The 14732-nt window shown below is 31.8% G+C and overlaps 1 protein-coding gene across 1 annotated transcript; it reads right to left on the minus strand.

Annotated features, from left to right (window-relative positions):
• Positions 1–2526: 2526 nt before the first annotated feature.
• Positions 2527–4489, minus strand: LOC131076092 (peroxidase 12). Its single transcript, XM_058013138.1, has 4 exons — positions 4211–4489; positions 3913–4098; positions 3554–3725; positions 2527–3410 (listed from the first exon to the last, which is right to left on the minus strand). Exons 1-4 carry the CDS (start codon positions 4445–4447, stop codon positions 2965–2967), a joined length of 1041 nt encoding a protein of 346 aa, XP_057869121.1. The 5' UTR covers positions 4448–4489; the 3' UTR covers positions 2527–2964.
• Between the last annotated feature and the right edge of the window lie 10243 nt (positions 4490–14732).

Raw genomic sequence — 14732 nt, forward strand, 5'->3', positions numbered from 1 at the left:
TTTGACACAATTAAAATTATTTTCTCAAACCATTTTGGGAAATGGTTTGTAACACACAAGATTGATGAGCATATTTTTCTATATTTTTTTTTCTAATTATTTTTTTAATTAATTTTTTAATGGCCGTAATTATCTTTTTAAAAATTTGATGTGTACGACCCACATAATTTGATGTAAACTTAACATTTTTTTATTTTTTATTTTTAAATACAAAATAATTTTGTGTAGATTGATGACATATAATTTTTTTTCCAAAATTCTTTAAAATAATTTTTTTTATTAAATTAACAAAATTAGTTAATATTTCAAATTTATGGACCCGATTTAGTATAAATTAAATGAAAAAATAGTTAAAATAATCAATTTTTAAATAAATTTACATATTTAGAATCTAGACAGTATAATCTGAAATGGGTTTTTATTTCGTATAAAAATTCTCTGATTAGAGGCACGTAAACTATTTCAGAAGTTCATATTTGTGCTTTCATTCATGGAGATTTGAATTTGTAGGTCCATGTCTCAGGTGTGGCCATCCCAGGCCTATCCCGAGCCTAATCCCGAGCCAAGTGGTGGGTTGTGGAATCAACTTCCACAAAACAGGCCCCCATTTTCAAACAAGGGCGGCTTGTGGAAAAAAAGGAAAAATGTGATTTAGAAAAGGGGGCCCATTATTTAGAAACGGGCCCCCCATTTTTAAAAATGGGCCCAGGTTTTTAAAAATGGGCCCCTATTTCTAAAAAATGGGCCCCCATTTTGTTTAAAAGCGGGCCCCTTATTTTTTCTTCGGGCCCCTGTTACCTTTTGGCTTGGGAGCTCGAAGCATAAATGGGCCCCCATTTATAAGAGTGCGTTTTCCAATACGAGGACTTCTGCAAATTTGTGACTCATTACCTTGCTCCTGCCCATTAGTATTGCATCATTTTCATAATAATTATTCTCCCTAAGTTTTAGATAAGGAGGGGTGTCCAATTAAATATGGATTAATCCTATTTACTCATGCTTAGGATTAGTTAGACATTATTATTTAATAGTTAGTTAGGTAAATTTATTTACAAATGACTACCTTGCATTTAATATTCATTGTTAGTTAGTTGTTGATAGTTGGACTTTACAGGTACTCTTTTACATGATTGAGATACATGTGCATATCGTGTTCTCTCATACCTAATACCTCTGGCTTTATAAGAAAGGTTAATGTACATTATTTTTCATCTCATCTATTTGGTAAAAATCTTTGTTCTTTCTTCCTGTGATAGTTGTATTGCATGTTGTGTTCCTGGCTTGGGACGTTGCTCCTTTAGACATGAATTGATTACTAATATGATTGATGTCATGAGGAAGTATGTTTTATTTAGGAATTCTAGTAAGATATTTACTTCTTATTAACATTATTATAATCCATCATTCTATGATTGTTCTACTATTAGAATAAATATGGAATAGTGCTGGTAAAGTATTTAGTATAATTCATAAATATGTCATTTAAGGATGATTTAATCTAATCAAGTTACTCAATATGATGAATTAATGTAAATATTATTCTTAAAAATTTTATCCAAGGAGGAGAAACTCATGGTTGTTTCATTAGATTATGGTAGCTAACACCAATTTAGTTTCAAAACCTTATAAAATTTGATATCGTTTAGTCACCATTAAAATGAGTAATGCCAATAAAAGTATTATTAATGTAAATGGAGTGAATTATATTATTTTTATAGGGTTATCTTGATAGAGTAGAAACATGAAGCTGAGTCTTTACAATATATGTAACTTTAGATCATATATTTTTAGGTAAGCAATCTACTCATTTTTTCCTTTACTTTTCATTGAGATTCCTAAAATATATTTCATACACTAAATTGTAGTCTTCAAAATATATATTCACTAGTGTATTAAGTTCTTCTTGATGTTCTTTCAAAAGATGCCACATGATCTAGTTATTAGATACCAACTTATTATATATTTTTTTTAATCCACTGTCTATAGAAATCAAATTATAACATTTAAATAAGTGTATTTCTTATTTTGAATAGGTATAATGTTATAAGTGTTTCTAATAATCTTTGTTAACATTTTGTTATCGAATTATATATTCATTATAATTCTAATAATATTAGTTCTTGTTTTTTTAATTGATGTAACTTGGTTATTATCCTTTTTAAAGTCCTTAAATCATATCATTATGCTTTTATCAATCATGCAAGAAAGTCAAGTGATTGATATTTTGATAGTTTTGTGATATTGAAATTATTTGTATTGAATGCAAAATTCAACAATCATCTTTCATTATTAATTATTCATTGTCAAATTGATATTTTATTTAATTGTAATAATTATTGAATTGACACCCATTATTTTTGTGTTGTAATAAAAAATACTTATTTATAATTTTATAGTAAAGATAACATATGAATATTTATCAACTTATTTTTTATTAAGCATGATTTGAATTGGCCCTTACCTTATACAAAGAGAAAGATAAAACAATACGTCCAATAAGACACCAAACAGCAACTACATAATAAATCAAAAACCAAGGAAGAACAAAACCTTACAATAACACAGCCCAAGGACAGAGTGAAAACCCACCCAAAGTCAGGGTAGTTTTACTGTTTTATCTCACGACAAGGGTCCCCAAATCCTAATGTCTTTTTTCTGAACCTGGTGAACAGAAGGAAAGGACTCCTTTGAAACGGGAATTTGATCCTTCATTTTCCATTGTGTTATCATCTTGATAATCTTTGGATAACGACTCTTTTGATAATTTGAAATTTATTTTGAAATATTACTAAATCAATCTAAACTACACTGAAAAGGAGTTTATTTTCTTTTGCGATAACAAAAAAAATTAGAGATCGTGCCCGATTCTTGGCAGATGAGAGGAATGAGGAAGCACTGGCACGATCACATTATACCAAATCGTAAGCCTTTAGTACCACAAGTAACTATAGCCATTCAAACATATCAATAGGAGGAAGAGAATCGGTCTCCCGCATCGATGGTGGAATATGTAGAGGAAGAGGAAGAAGAAACTGAACAAAACTTGCGGACCTCCCCTTCGCTTCCTGTCAGCACATCAAGCTGAACCATCTTTACCATGGCAGCCACAAATCTTTCGAAGAAGAGAGTCTCATTTGTTGCAAAGCTTGCAACTATTTCACTACTGCGGGAATCAGTGGAGAGGCTCTCGTCAGATGCAAACAATACTTCACCATTCTCTAGATTCACGTAGTACTTGTTGTCGAACAAATTTGGAGTGCGAATGTCCAGATTAGTGGTGTTGACAGTGGTAGAAGACGGGCATGTGAGGTAAAGTTCCTCTGCAAAACTCTCATTCAGAGTGGAATCCTGTGTTGGGTAAAGTCTGTAGGCGAAGGACACGCAATGAGAGATACCAAATGTATGACCACCTGGAAAAGAGATTTGCCCAAACCTTCAAGTTACAAATATTAGATACCAAATTTTTTGGATTGTTAATCCTCTTTTAAGTAAAGATGGCAGGGTTCCCGTTAGTTGTTAAATCACGTGTGGACTATGCCGCCAGCAAACTAACCTGAAAGTACTACAAGCTCGGCAATATCAGTGAAACCTTTTTCAGCGAAGAGAGCCATTAATGCAGACAAATTTGATTCTGTTCTGGGAAGACTGTCCACTACTACACTCGAATTAGCGTTTGTGAGGCTGTCTCTCCTGCCAAGTGGTACTGGAATCTCCGGTCCTCCCGCCTGTTGACAAGACTTGATAACTTTTATATTTCATTCAAATTATCTAGGGATTGCAATAAACAGGGAGAGAGCCACTACAAATAGCTATGAACAGACTAAACTGTAGTTGCCATTTTGGCTGTCGGTATATTTCAAAGAGAGTTCGTATAAACTATTTCAGGATGCATTAAAATGAGTTATTGCGTACCATGTATACTGCGTAGGAGCCTGCTAATGCTAAGATGTCCGCACAGGACACAGTTCTAGGGCAATCAGCTTCAACTGCATACTTTATTACTTCAATTATCTTCACCGCCTCCTTTCTTATTGTCAAATTTGGAGAATCTTCCAGCTCACTGCCTGTTCCATTTAACAAAATGGATGCATCGCACCCCTGTCCAAGGAAACTAATGGGATTGTCGAAATCTTTAGAGGAAATTTTTCAAAACAGAAATTTCGCTGATAAATTTTCTGAATGTTGAAACAATTTAGTAGAGCATGCATACCTGGACGAAGCAGTCATGAAAAAGGAGTCTTAACACACCGGGAGCTTGAGTGACATTTTTATCCAGAAAAGACGCAAGTGTTGCCTTAACAATGGCCTCCACGTTGGGACAGCTTTCATTGTAAAATGTCCACGACAGACCATCTGCCAGTGCTGGCCTATGAGTGTGTTTAATAGAAGACTCATAAGCTGCACCAGTTAGAATAAATAGAAAAACCACCAAAAGAATTTTCACCATTTCCTTCTATTCTTCCAAGCGTCTCCGCACGTTTACTCTCAATATCTCTGTGTTATACAGAATACCGAGCTCTCGTGGAATTGAAGATGTGAATTTATCAATGGAGGAAAGGAGGAGTGAATATGCGGACCATATGTCTCAACAACTAGTCTTGATTGATTAAAAGTCACCGAACGTGACCTGCGTGTTAATTAAATATTCAAGAGAGGGTTAACTACTCAATTAACTACTCGTTATCAAGGTTGCAAGGGACTGTCATAGTAGAAGATATGGGAAGTTTAATTATTTTTTGATTCACATGTGATGAACTTATTTGAGGTTATGGCGAATACTTTCATTCAAGTGTAAAAAAGTTGTACAAATCAATGACATCGCAACCACCCTTTTTAAAATACATTTTATTTGTTTTTTTTTTAAAGTCAACAATATTATATTGCAAGTGTCGTATCAAATTGAAAAAATCTTAGTTTAATCTTTAATGTGGAACCTTTACCATAACATGTTGTTTAGACAATATTTTCTCTTTTAGCTTCTAGCCTACCTTCCTTGCTACCCTACTAAGGATACTAGCTCCTTTATTCTCTTTCCTATAGAAATGCTTAGGTCCTCAAGGATAGTGATTCTATGGAAAATAAACAAATGTTCTTATGGAATTCTAATAATATACATATGTATAGTTGCTTCAATGTATGAATTGTAAAGGCTCCATTGGTAGACTGGAGGAAAATATCAATTTTCATAAGAATGTCCTATAGTGGCTTCTTTGGAAGAACTTAAACACTAAAAATAAATGTGTAGGATATTAAGAAGGAACACTTTATGATTGACAAGAGAACAAATTGTATTTTATTGAGAAGCTATGGGATGAAGTTAATAGATTGATATAGGCACATCATTGGAGGAAAGTAGAACAATGTTGCATCAATGGGTCTTAAATAGTTACTTTGTTTATACAATTAAATAAAAAATAAATTATAGATGTCACTACAATTCATTATATTCCAAATTAAGCCATATGAATTTTCTAGAATACTTAAATTAAGTTTTTAGAGGTGATGTCAATAGTTGAGGTTAATTGGAAGCAATGAGGGGACTTTTTGTTTTTCTATTGTGTACCTATATCAAACTTGTAGACTATCATGGTTGTAAAGTTTATTTTGACATTAGAGGGTGTGGACTTGTGACACTAAATTAAGAGGTAGAAACAATTATTGGACCTATCAGAGTGAACATTGGGCAACATAATTTAATATTTTTGTTTGGTTTCCAAAATTTAGTATCTCCAGCAATCTATATAATTCAAATAATATTTTTCTTTGTACCCATAGAGACACTATCTTGGAAGGGGGTTGATATCTCTTACATTTGTTCCTCATTTCCTTAGATGGTGAATAAACAAAACATGCAAAAACAATAGGATTTTCGTAAGTGATATAAAAATTATTTATACAAGTCTAAGATTCATAAATATCTAATAATAACACATGTTTCTATAAATGTCAAGTAACCTAAAATAAATAGATTGGATTGAGTGTATGCAATAATACAATATCTTAGAAGGATAAGAGAACAATGTAGATTAAGATCAAGGTGCTAGGAAACTTCATCCATATCTATTAGGGAAGACGAGGTTTAGGAATCTAATCATGATATTACAATAAGGCTAGCAAATACTTTTTGAAAAGTTTAACCCTATACTTAAGAAATAATTAAACCAAGAAAATACACCAAGATATCATGTTTCATAATATCAAGATACATGTTGTGCAAGATATTATCAAGGAAGCAAAAACTCTTAAAGTTTAAAATTTGATTTCAAAAGATAGTTTTGGTTTGGGATTTAGACCCACCACTTGCAGGGTACTTCATTAGCGAGCTTCCTAAAATCTTAAACCCAAAGATTTATGAAACCAAATTTAAGTGCTAAGGAATAGGATTCATGATTAGCACTTATGCAACATTATGTTTATGAATCCCTAAAGTCTGAGAACCAAATATATATGAAGACTAAATGTGATCAATGACTAGATTTCATGGATCCTAGATTGTATCTCTAAAATTCTAGGGCTCATACTTTTATAGGCAAAAAAAACCTTAAAAATCAAAGGTCATTATTAAACACGTTTGACATGATTGGTCAATGTATTCTATAAATAACTTTAAACCCTAAATATTTAAGGATGTCATGGAGGAAAATCCTCTCTTTTCTTTAAAATTTTTAGTATTGAATCATGACAATGCAAAAACAATTGCATATGCTAGTGTATGAGTTTTGGGGACTTAGCATGACAATGAAAAATTGGAGGCACTAAGCTCTCAAAATGATAAAACATGATTACTTCTAAAACTAAATAAAATTCATTATAAGAAAACTAATTAATATTGATATTGGGATGAAGTATCTTAATTTTTAATCCTACATAAAAAATTTCTTCAAATCAAAACATGAACCTCTAATGAAAGACAAGGAGAAAACTAGCCTCAAAGGCATGAAATTTGTAAGGTATTAAAGACCCACTTAGGCATCCTGGTTACATTCTAAAATTTGAAAAACATCTTACTAAAACCTACAAACTTAATACAAAAAACTTACGACAATCTCATTATCATGTGGTTTCTCATATATATAAAACTAGGAACAATAAAAAAGATACAAATGTTCTCCCTCAACCTTTTCTACCTTGACTCCCTCATCTTTCGCAACATGTTGTTAGAGACTATGATCATTTTGAGGAGCTTATTTCTAGTCCAATTAAGATCACCCTTTCGAATTTAATTCAAACTTCACATATGTACCATGGGATGATCCAAGGATCCTTGTAGAAGATAGATCTCAGACCTTTGTCTAGATCGAATGATGAATAAGCCTTGCTTCTGTGATTTTAGATTACAAAGAAAGACTTGAACTAAATTGAATAATTTTATATTATAGTTAATGACTCATTAAAATCCATATTTTTGCATATAAAAGCCACCTATTCAAATACCTTCCCTAAAACTAATATACAAACTACTTTATTTTATTTAACTATTAACCTAAAACTATATTGACTAATATAAAAATCAAGCATTCCCCTCTTATTACATTAATTCAAACAAGATTGGAACATTGCAATGGTTGAACACAACCCTTTTGGAGAGTTAGATGAAGAACCTTCGCCAATACTCCTCACTAACCCAAGAAATACCAGACTGAATACATCAGTGGATGAGATAACTATATAACTTATAACCATCTACACAACATGAGAGAGCATAAAAATCTTTCCAACCTCCATGCACAATGAGACATATTTTATCTAAACTTCCTCATCTCCTTTGAGTGTGTAGTCTAATGCCTCCTGTAGTACTTGACATGAGACACCTTTCCTCTAAAATTCCACATCTCCTCCAAGTGTTCTCATCTTTTCTTTAGGGAGACAAATGTGAAAGGATACTTCTCATGCAGTGATAATCCCTAACCAATAATTTATCTTAGAATGATAGATATCCTCTTATAGCAATTTCCTCTATCCTTCAATGTGTTCTTATTATTAACTTGTCCTTGAAAAGTAGTACAAGAGAATCTATTACAATGCCTAATAGAAAAATCACAGGACCCTTCACAACAATTTCTTTGAAAGTATCATATAAAACCTTATTGGTGTTAAATTAGGTCCCCATGAGAATGATTTGGACTTCAATTTTGGGTAAAATCATTTTCAAACCTTGGATCTATGTTACAAAATTAAAGCAAGAATTTACACAATATCTCAGTTACATCACCATTAGTACATTGCTAGTACTGGGTATGAACACATAACACATTAATGTAAATAAATCTTTAATTTATACTATAGTGATACACTATCATGGTTGGAAAGTTTATTTTGGCATTAAACATTATGAAATTTACGACAATTAATTAAGAGGTAGAAACAAGTATCAGACCTATGAGAGTGAACATTGGGCAACATGATTTAACATTTTAGTTTGGTTTCCAAAATTTAGTATTTCTAGCTAGCTATACATTTGAAATAATTTAGTTTTTTGTACTTGTAGTGACACTATCTTGCAAGGGGTTTGATATCGCCTACATTTGTACCTAATTTTCCTAGATGGTGAGTTTTATAAGATGAAATTTATAAAGAATTCATGCAAATATAATAGGAATTTCATAAGTTATACAAAAATCATTTATACAAGTCTAGGATTCTTAAATATCTAATAATAGCACATGTTTATATAAATTCCAAGTAACCTCAAATAAATAGATTGGATTAAGTGTATGAAAGAATACAAAATCTTAGAAGAGAAAGAGAATAAAGTATATTAAGGTTGATGTGTTAGGAAACCTCATGTATATCCATAAGGGAAGACAAGGTTTAGGAATCCAATCAAGATATTACAATAAGGCTAGTAGATACTTTTTGAAAAGTTTACCTCTATAATTAAGAAATAACTAAACGAATAAAATACACCAAGATATCATGTCTCATAATATCAAGAAACATGTGCAAGATATTATTAGGAAAGAAAAAGCTCTTAAAATTTAAAAATTGATTTGAAAAGATAGTTTTGGTTTGGGATTTAGACCCACCACTTATGGGCTACTTAACTAGTGAGCTTTCTATATTCTTAGTCCAAAAGAATATGAAACCAAATTAGTACTAAGGAATAGGATTCATGATTAACACTTATTCAATGCCATGTTTATGAATCCCTAAAGTCTAAGAAGCAAATATATTTGAAGACTAAATATGTTCAAGGACTAGATTTTATAGATACTAGATTGTATCTCTAAAGTTCTAGGGCTGATAAATTTATAGGAAAAAAAAACTTCAAGAATCAAATTTCATTATTAATACCTATGACATTCTTGGTAAATCTATTCCCTATAGAAATTTTAAACCCAAAATCTTTAAGGATGTCATGCAAGAAGAGCCTCTCTTTTCTTCAAAAAATTTAGTATTGAATCATGACAATGTAATTTTTTTCGGGTAAGATAGGATGTGAGTTTTGGTGGTTTGGTGTGACAATGAAAAATTGGAGGCATTAAACTCTCTGAATGACAGACCATGACTACTTATAAAACTAAATAAAATTGATTGCAAGAAAACTAACGTTGAGATTGGGGTGATCTATCTTAATTTTTAACCCCACATAAAAAAATTATTCAAATAGAAACATGAACCTCTAATGAAAGACAAGGAAGAAAATAGCCTAGAAGATGGAAGCATGAAATTTGTATGGTATTGAAGACCCACTTAGACATCTTGCTAACTTTCTAAAATTTTAAAAACATCGTGATAAAACCTCCAAAATTAATAGAAACATCTTACACCAATCTCATTATCATGTGGTTTCTCATACATATAACACTGGCAACAATAAAAAAGATTTCAACCTTTTCTACCCTGCCTCCCTCATCTTTCACAACGTGTTGGTAGGGAATATGATTGTTTTGAAGAGCTTCGTGCTACTGCAATTAATATCTCATATTTGAATTTGATTCAAACTTCGCATATGTACAATAGGATGATCCAAGGATCCTTGTAGAAGATATATGTCAAGCCTTATTCTAGCCTAAATGATGTATAAGCCTTACACAGGTGTGAACATGGATAAAACACAAAGACTTGAATTCAATGGAGTAATTTAATATTATAGTTAATGAATTTTTTAAATCTGAATTTTTACATATGAAAACCACGTATGGGAATGTCTTCCCAAAAAATAACATACAAACTATTTTATTTTATTTAACTATTAATCTAAAATTATATTAATTAATGTAAAAATTCAAACATTCCCCCTTATTACATTAATTCGAACAAGAGTGGAACATTGCAAGGGTTTAACACAACCCTTTTAGAGACTTTGATGAAGCACATTAACCAATCCTCATCACTAACCCAAGAAATACTAGACTTAATACACAGTGGATCTCCTAACTATATAACTTGCAACCATCTACACAACATGAGAGAACATAAAAAATGTTTCCAACCTCCGTGCACAATGAGACATAGTTTTTCTAAACTTCCTCATCTACTCTGAGTGTGTCTAATGTCACCTCTAGTACTACACATGACACTCCTTTCCTCTGAAAGTCTTCATCTCCTCCAAGCATTCCCCTCTTTTCATTAGGGTGACAAATGTGAAAGGATTCTTCTCATGCAATGATCATCCCTAACTAAGAATCTATCTTAGGATGATATATATCCTCCTACATCAATTTCCTCTATCTTTTGATGTGATCTTACTTTACACGTATCCTCAAAAAGTAGCACCAAAGGATGTATTACAATGCCTAATAAAAAAATTCATAGGAAACTTTACAACAAGTTCTTAGCAGGTTTATCATGTAAAACCTTATTGATGTTAAATCAGGTCCCCATGAAAATTATTTGTTCAATGCTGGGTATAATCATTTTCAAACATTGTATTTCCATAAAAAAATTAAATTGAACATTCATAGAATATTTCCCTTACATCACCATTAGTACATTCTTTGTAGTGGGTATGAACATATAATGCATTAATGTAAACAAATCTTTAATTTATACTACAGTGATAAACCATCATGGTTGTAAAGTTTTATTTGGAATTAGACGGTATGGAGTTTGCAACAATCAATTAAGATGTAGAAACAATTATTAGACCTATCAAGGTGAAAATTAGGCATCATAATTTAATATTTTAGTTTGGTTTTATAAATTCAGTATCTCTTGCTAGCTATACATTTTAAATAATCTTTTTTTTTGTACCAATAGAGACACTATCCTGGAAGGGAGTTGATATCTCTTACATGTGTACCTCATTTCCCTAGATGGTGAATTTTAACATGACTTTTATAAAATACCATGCAAATACAATAGGAATTTAACAAGATATATAAAAATCATTTATATAAGTCTGTGATTCATAAATATTGAATAATAACATATGTCTGTAAAATTTTTAAGTGACCTCAAATAAATATATTGGATTAAGTGTAAGAAATAATACAAAATCTTAGAAGGATAAAATAGAAGAGTAGATTAAAATCAAGGTGTTAGAAAATAGCATGCGTATCTATAACTAAAGACAAGGTTTAGGAATCTAATCAAGGTATTACACTAAGGCTAGATGAGACTTTCTAAAAAGTTTACCTCTATACTAAAGAAATAAATAAACCAAAAAAATACGCCAAGGTATAATGTTTCATTATATCAAGATACATGTTGATCAAGTTATTATCGGGGAAGGGAAAGCTCTTGAAATTTAAAAGTTGATTTCAAAAGATAGATTTAGTTTGAGATTTAGATCCACCATTTATGGGGTACTCACTAAGACATTTGGTCTAAAATTCAGATGGAGGTTTTCGACGGAGAAGGTATATTGTGAACAAATTTGAATTTTTTTTGAAAAATTGTCTGCATTCGTCGGAATTCCGATGATAATTCAATATATGTTTTTGGTAGAGAAGGAATTGGCAATGACATTTGTGTTTTTTACAAAAATTACCTGCGTTCATCAAAATTCCAACGACAGCGGGCATTTCTTAAAAAAAAAGAAAGACCAAGACATTTCAAAACATTTTCGTGGCCTCTTCCCATTCTCATGTTGCTGCCCCAATAGCATACTCCTGCCCATAGTAAGCATGAACCGTGACCTAGATTGGCTCTTCACAGTTCCACCTTTGTCAAACCCCAACAATAGAGGAGAGGTTGTGTCTACGTAATGCCACGATTGATTGGTTTTTTCTGGGTCATCCAGGCCTCGAAGTGGACCTGCAAGGGAGAGAGGGACAGGGGCAAAGGCATGGGATGGGTAGAGCTAGGTTGAAGCAGATCAAATTAGTGAAGTTTAGTAATAAGAGAAGGAGGTTCGCTACCTAGCTATAGCAATCCGATCAACTGTTTGGATGCTGATGGTTCTACTGGGTGGATAACTAGATCAACAACATTTTAATATCCAACTTGATCTGCTTCTGGCAGATCCTCTTGCCCCTCTGCCATTGGATATGGATATGCTTGATCAACATCTAGGGGATATGAAACTGACTTTACATCTAGATCTACAACTAGAGAATCTATTGAATAGAGACCATATCTATTCGAAATCAACGCTTGAGTCCTACTAGAAATGAATGGTGATCCTGAGCAAAGAAAGATAAAGAGCCTTGAAATGGTCTTCCTGAGCAAAGCTTCTGATTCTCTGTTGGTGTGTGCATAGGTGTAAAGCTTTGTCAACATCCCCCATCCTGTACGAAAATGGGAGCTTTGAAATGGTATGCCGACTATTTGACAGACTGCCTCACAAAAATTGGAAGTTTTTTATCAAGGTATGAACATCTATCATAGGATAAATAAGAGAGGAATTTTGTTAATCATCCAAAATAAAGCGATGTTAGAGGTATGATCTTCAATACTTTCTCTTATACAAGAGATAAAATTAAAAAACCACATGATTACTACAATAAATTTATTTTCTTATTAAAAATATAAATAATTACATTAGATATATATTCCACATAAAGAAAAGAAATGATGAAAATCATTTGTGTCTTAAATATTGAGATCAACAACTAAAAATGGGAAAATATCCTAATTACGACTCTCTAATTAGTATAAGATACTATTTCCAATATTATACTAAGGATAAATATTCAAAAAGAATAACAATTACACTAATACATATATCACTCTCATGCCTTCCTTAATTTGATATAAGGTCCCTCTATCTTGTTAATGCATGATAGCCTCGGTAAGATAAATGACTGAATGAGAGATAAATGAAGTCTCTCATTCAATCATCTATCCTATCGATAAACTATGATGAAGACTTCAAGCTATTGTTCCTTCATTTGATGATCATTCTTAAATTTGTATATATTCAACCATACTTCCAAAGTTCAATCAATGCTTAAGTACCGATAATCATCAGTTGTAAATCTCATAGCACAGAATACCAATTGGTATCGGTTTACATTAAAACCAATCCACTCTGATTAATATCGGTTAACATATTAACTATGAACACCGATTGTTATCGGGCTTAACCAATTCACTCTAATTAATATCGAACTATGAACATTGATTGTTATTGGGATTAACTAATACATATCGATTAGTATCGATTGTCTTGCATATGATAGACATGTCGATTAAGTGTCGGGTGGTCTGTTAAGTGATATACACCAATTGGTAAATACATGATAATTCAAAAGGTGCGATCAAGTAATATCTTGATCGGTCATGTCTAATAGACATGACCAGTCAAGGTATTGCTTGATCCTCCTTGCTTATATATATATAATCGACATTTGTGAGAAGGACATTGAAATTGATAAATGCTCCTCTCATCTGCAACATACAAGACTATAATCAGATTTATCATATTAAAGATATAACACATATTTGAAAGAAAAGATAACCTTGAATATAACTTGCATCTTGAATTGAGAATTGAATAACATTTAAATATCCAAATAGAAAGTCTCAAGGGAGTTGTATGTTTCAATTATTCAAGCTTCTTCTAAATCTATTCCAACCTCTTCTTCCAACACATGTCTTGATGATGGTTAAGGATCTTTAAACTTTGAAAATATGAATGAACACACTCCTCTAGACATGATTTAAATACCACATTTAATTATACACATGGATGCAATGGACATGATTTAGGATGTGTACAATGAAGTGTGGAGGTTCATGACAAATATACATTACATTTTTCTAAAGAAGATTTAGGTTTCTATCCTCCTCCTTTGTTGACATCCCGTCCCCCATTGTCTAATATATCTATGACTTTTCCAACAACTTTTAATCACAACAAGAGATAATTTTGTATGAGTTTCTTAATGCCAACTTTCTTACTCTCCCCTTGAAAAATTGAAGAAAAAACCATAAACAAAATTAGGACAATCCCTTTTTCAAGCATCATCAACTATTCCACTAATGAATGTCATGATTTGGAGATTTAAATTAAACAACTTATTGTAGTTCTAGTAACATTTAAATAATAGGTGACAATGAGTTATACACTCATCATATCCCTTCTAAATGACATTTATAACCTATTTTGTTTTTATCTTGCTATATGACATTGGTAGCTTAATTACCTATTAGGGGCTCATTGTCATTCATGGTACTACGATTTCATGTGCAATCATACTTGGGAGGCAATGTAATAGCCTAGTTCTTCTTGTCTCTACATTGTGGAGCAAGAATAATAGTTTTCAATTGTTCATCTTTTTAAGGATCCACTTTACCTTTGTTGTTTTTTATCTTTTATAACTTGATATCCTTTCTTGCGTAGA

Source organism: Cryptomeria japonica, chromosome 10 (assembly GCF_030272615.1).
Source record: "Cryptomeria japonica chromosome 10, Sugi_1.0, whole genome shotgun sequence".
NCBI lineage: Eukaryota > Viridiplantae > Streptophyta > Pinopsida > Cupressales > Cupressaceae > Cryptomeria > Cryptomeria japonica.

Excerpts from the sequence above, each read along its gene's own strand:
- LOC131076092 (XM_058013138.1), bottom strand. The coding sequence starts at position 4,447 with ATGGTGAAAATTCTTTTGGTGGTTTTTCTATTTATTCTAACTGGTGCA. Across the intron at positions 3,726-3,912 it reads GCTCCTACGCAGTATACATG|GCGGGAGGACCGGAGATTCC; the intron begins GTACGCAATAAC and ends TCTTGTCAACAG. Across the intron at positions 3,411-3,553 it reads CGAGCTTGTAGTACTTTCAG|GTGGTCATACATTTGGTATC; the intron begins GTTAGTTTGCTG and ends TCTCTTTTCCAG.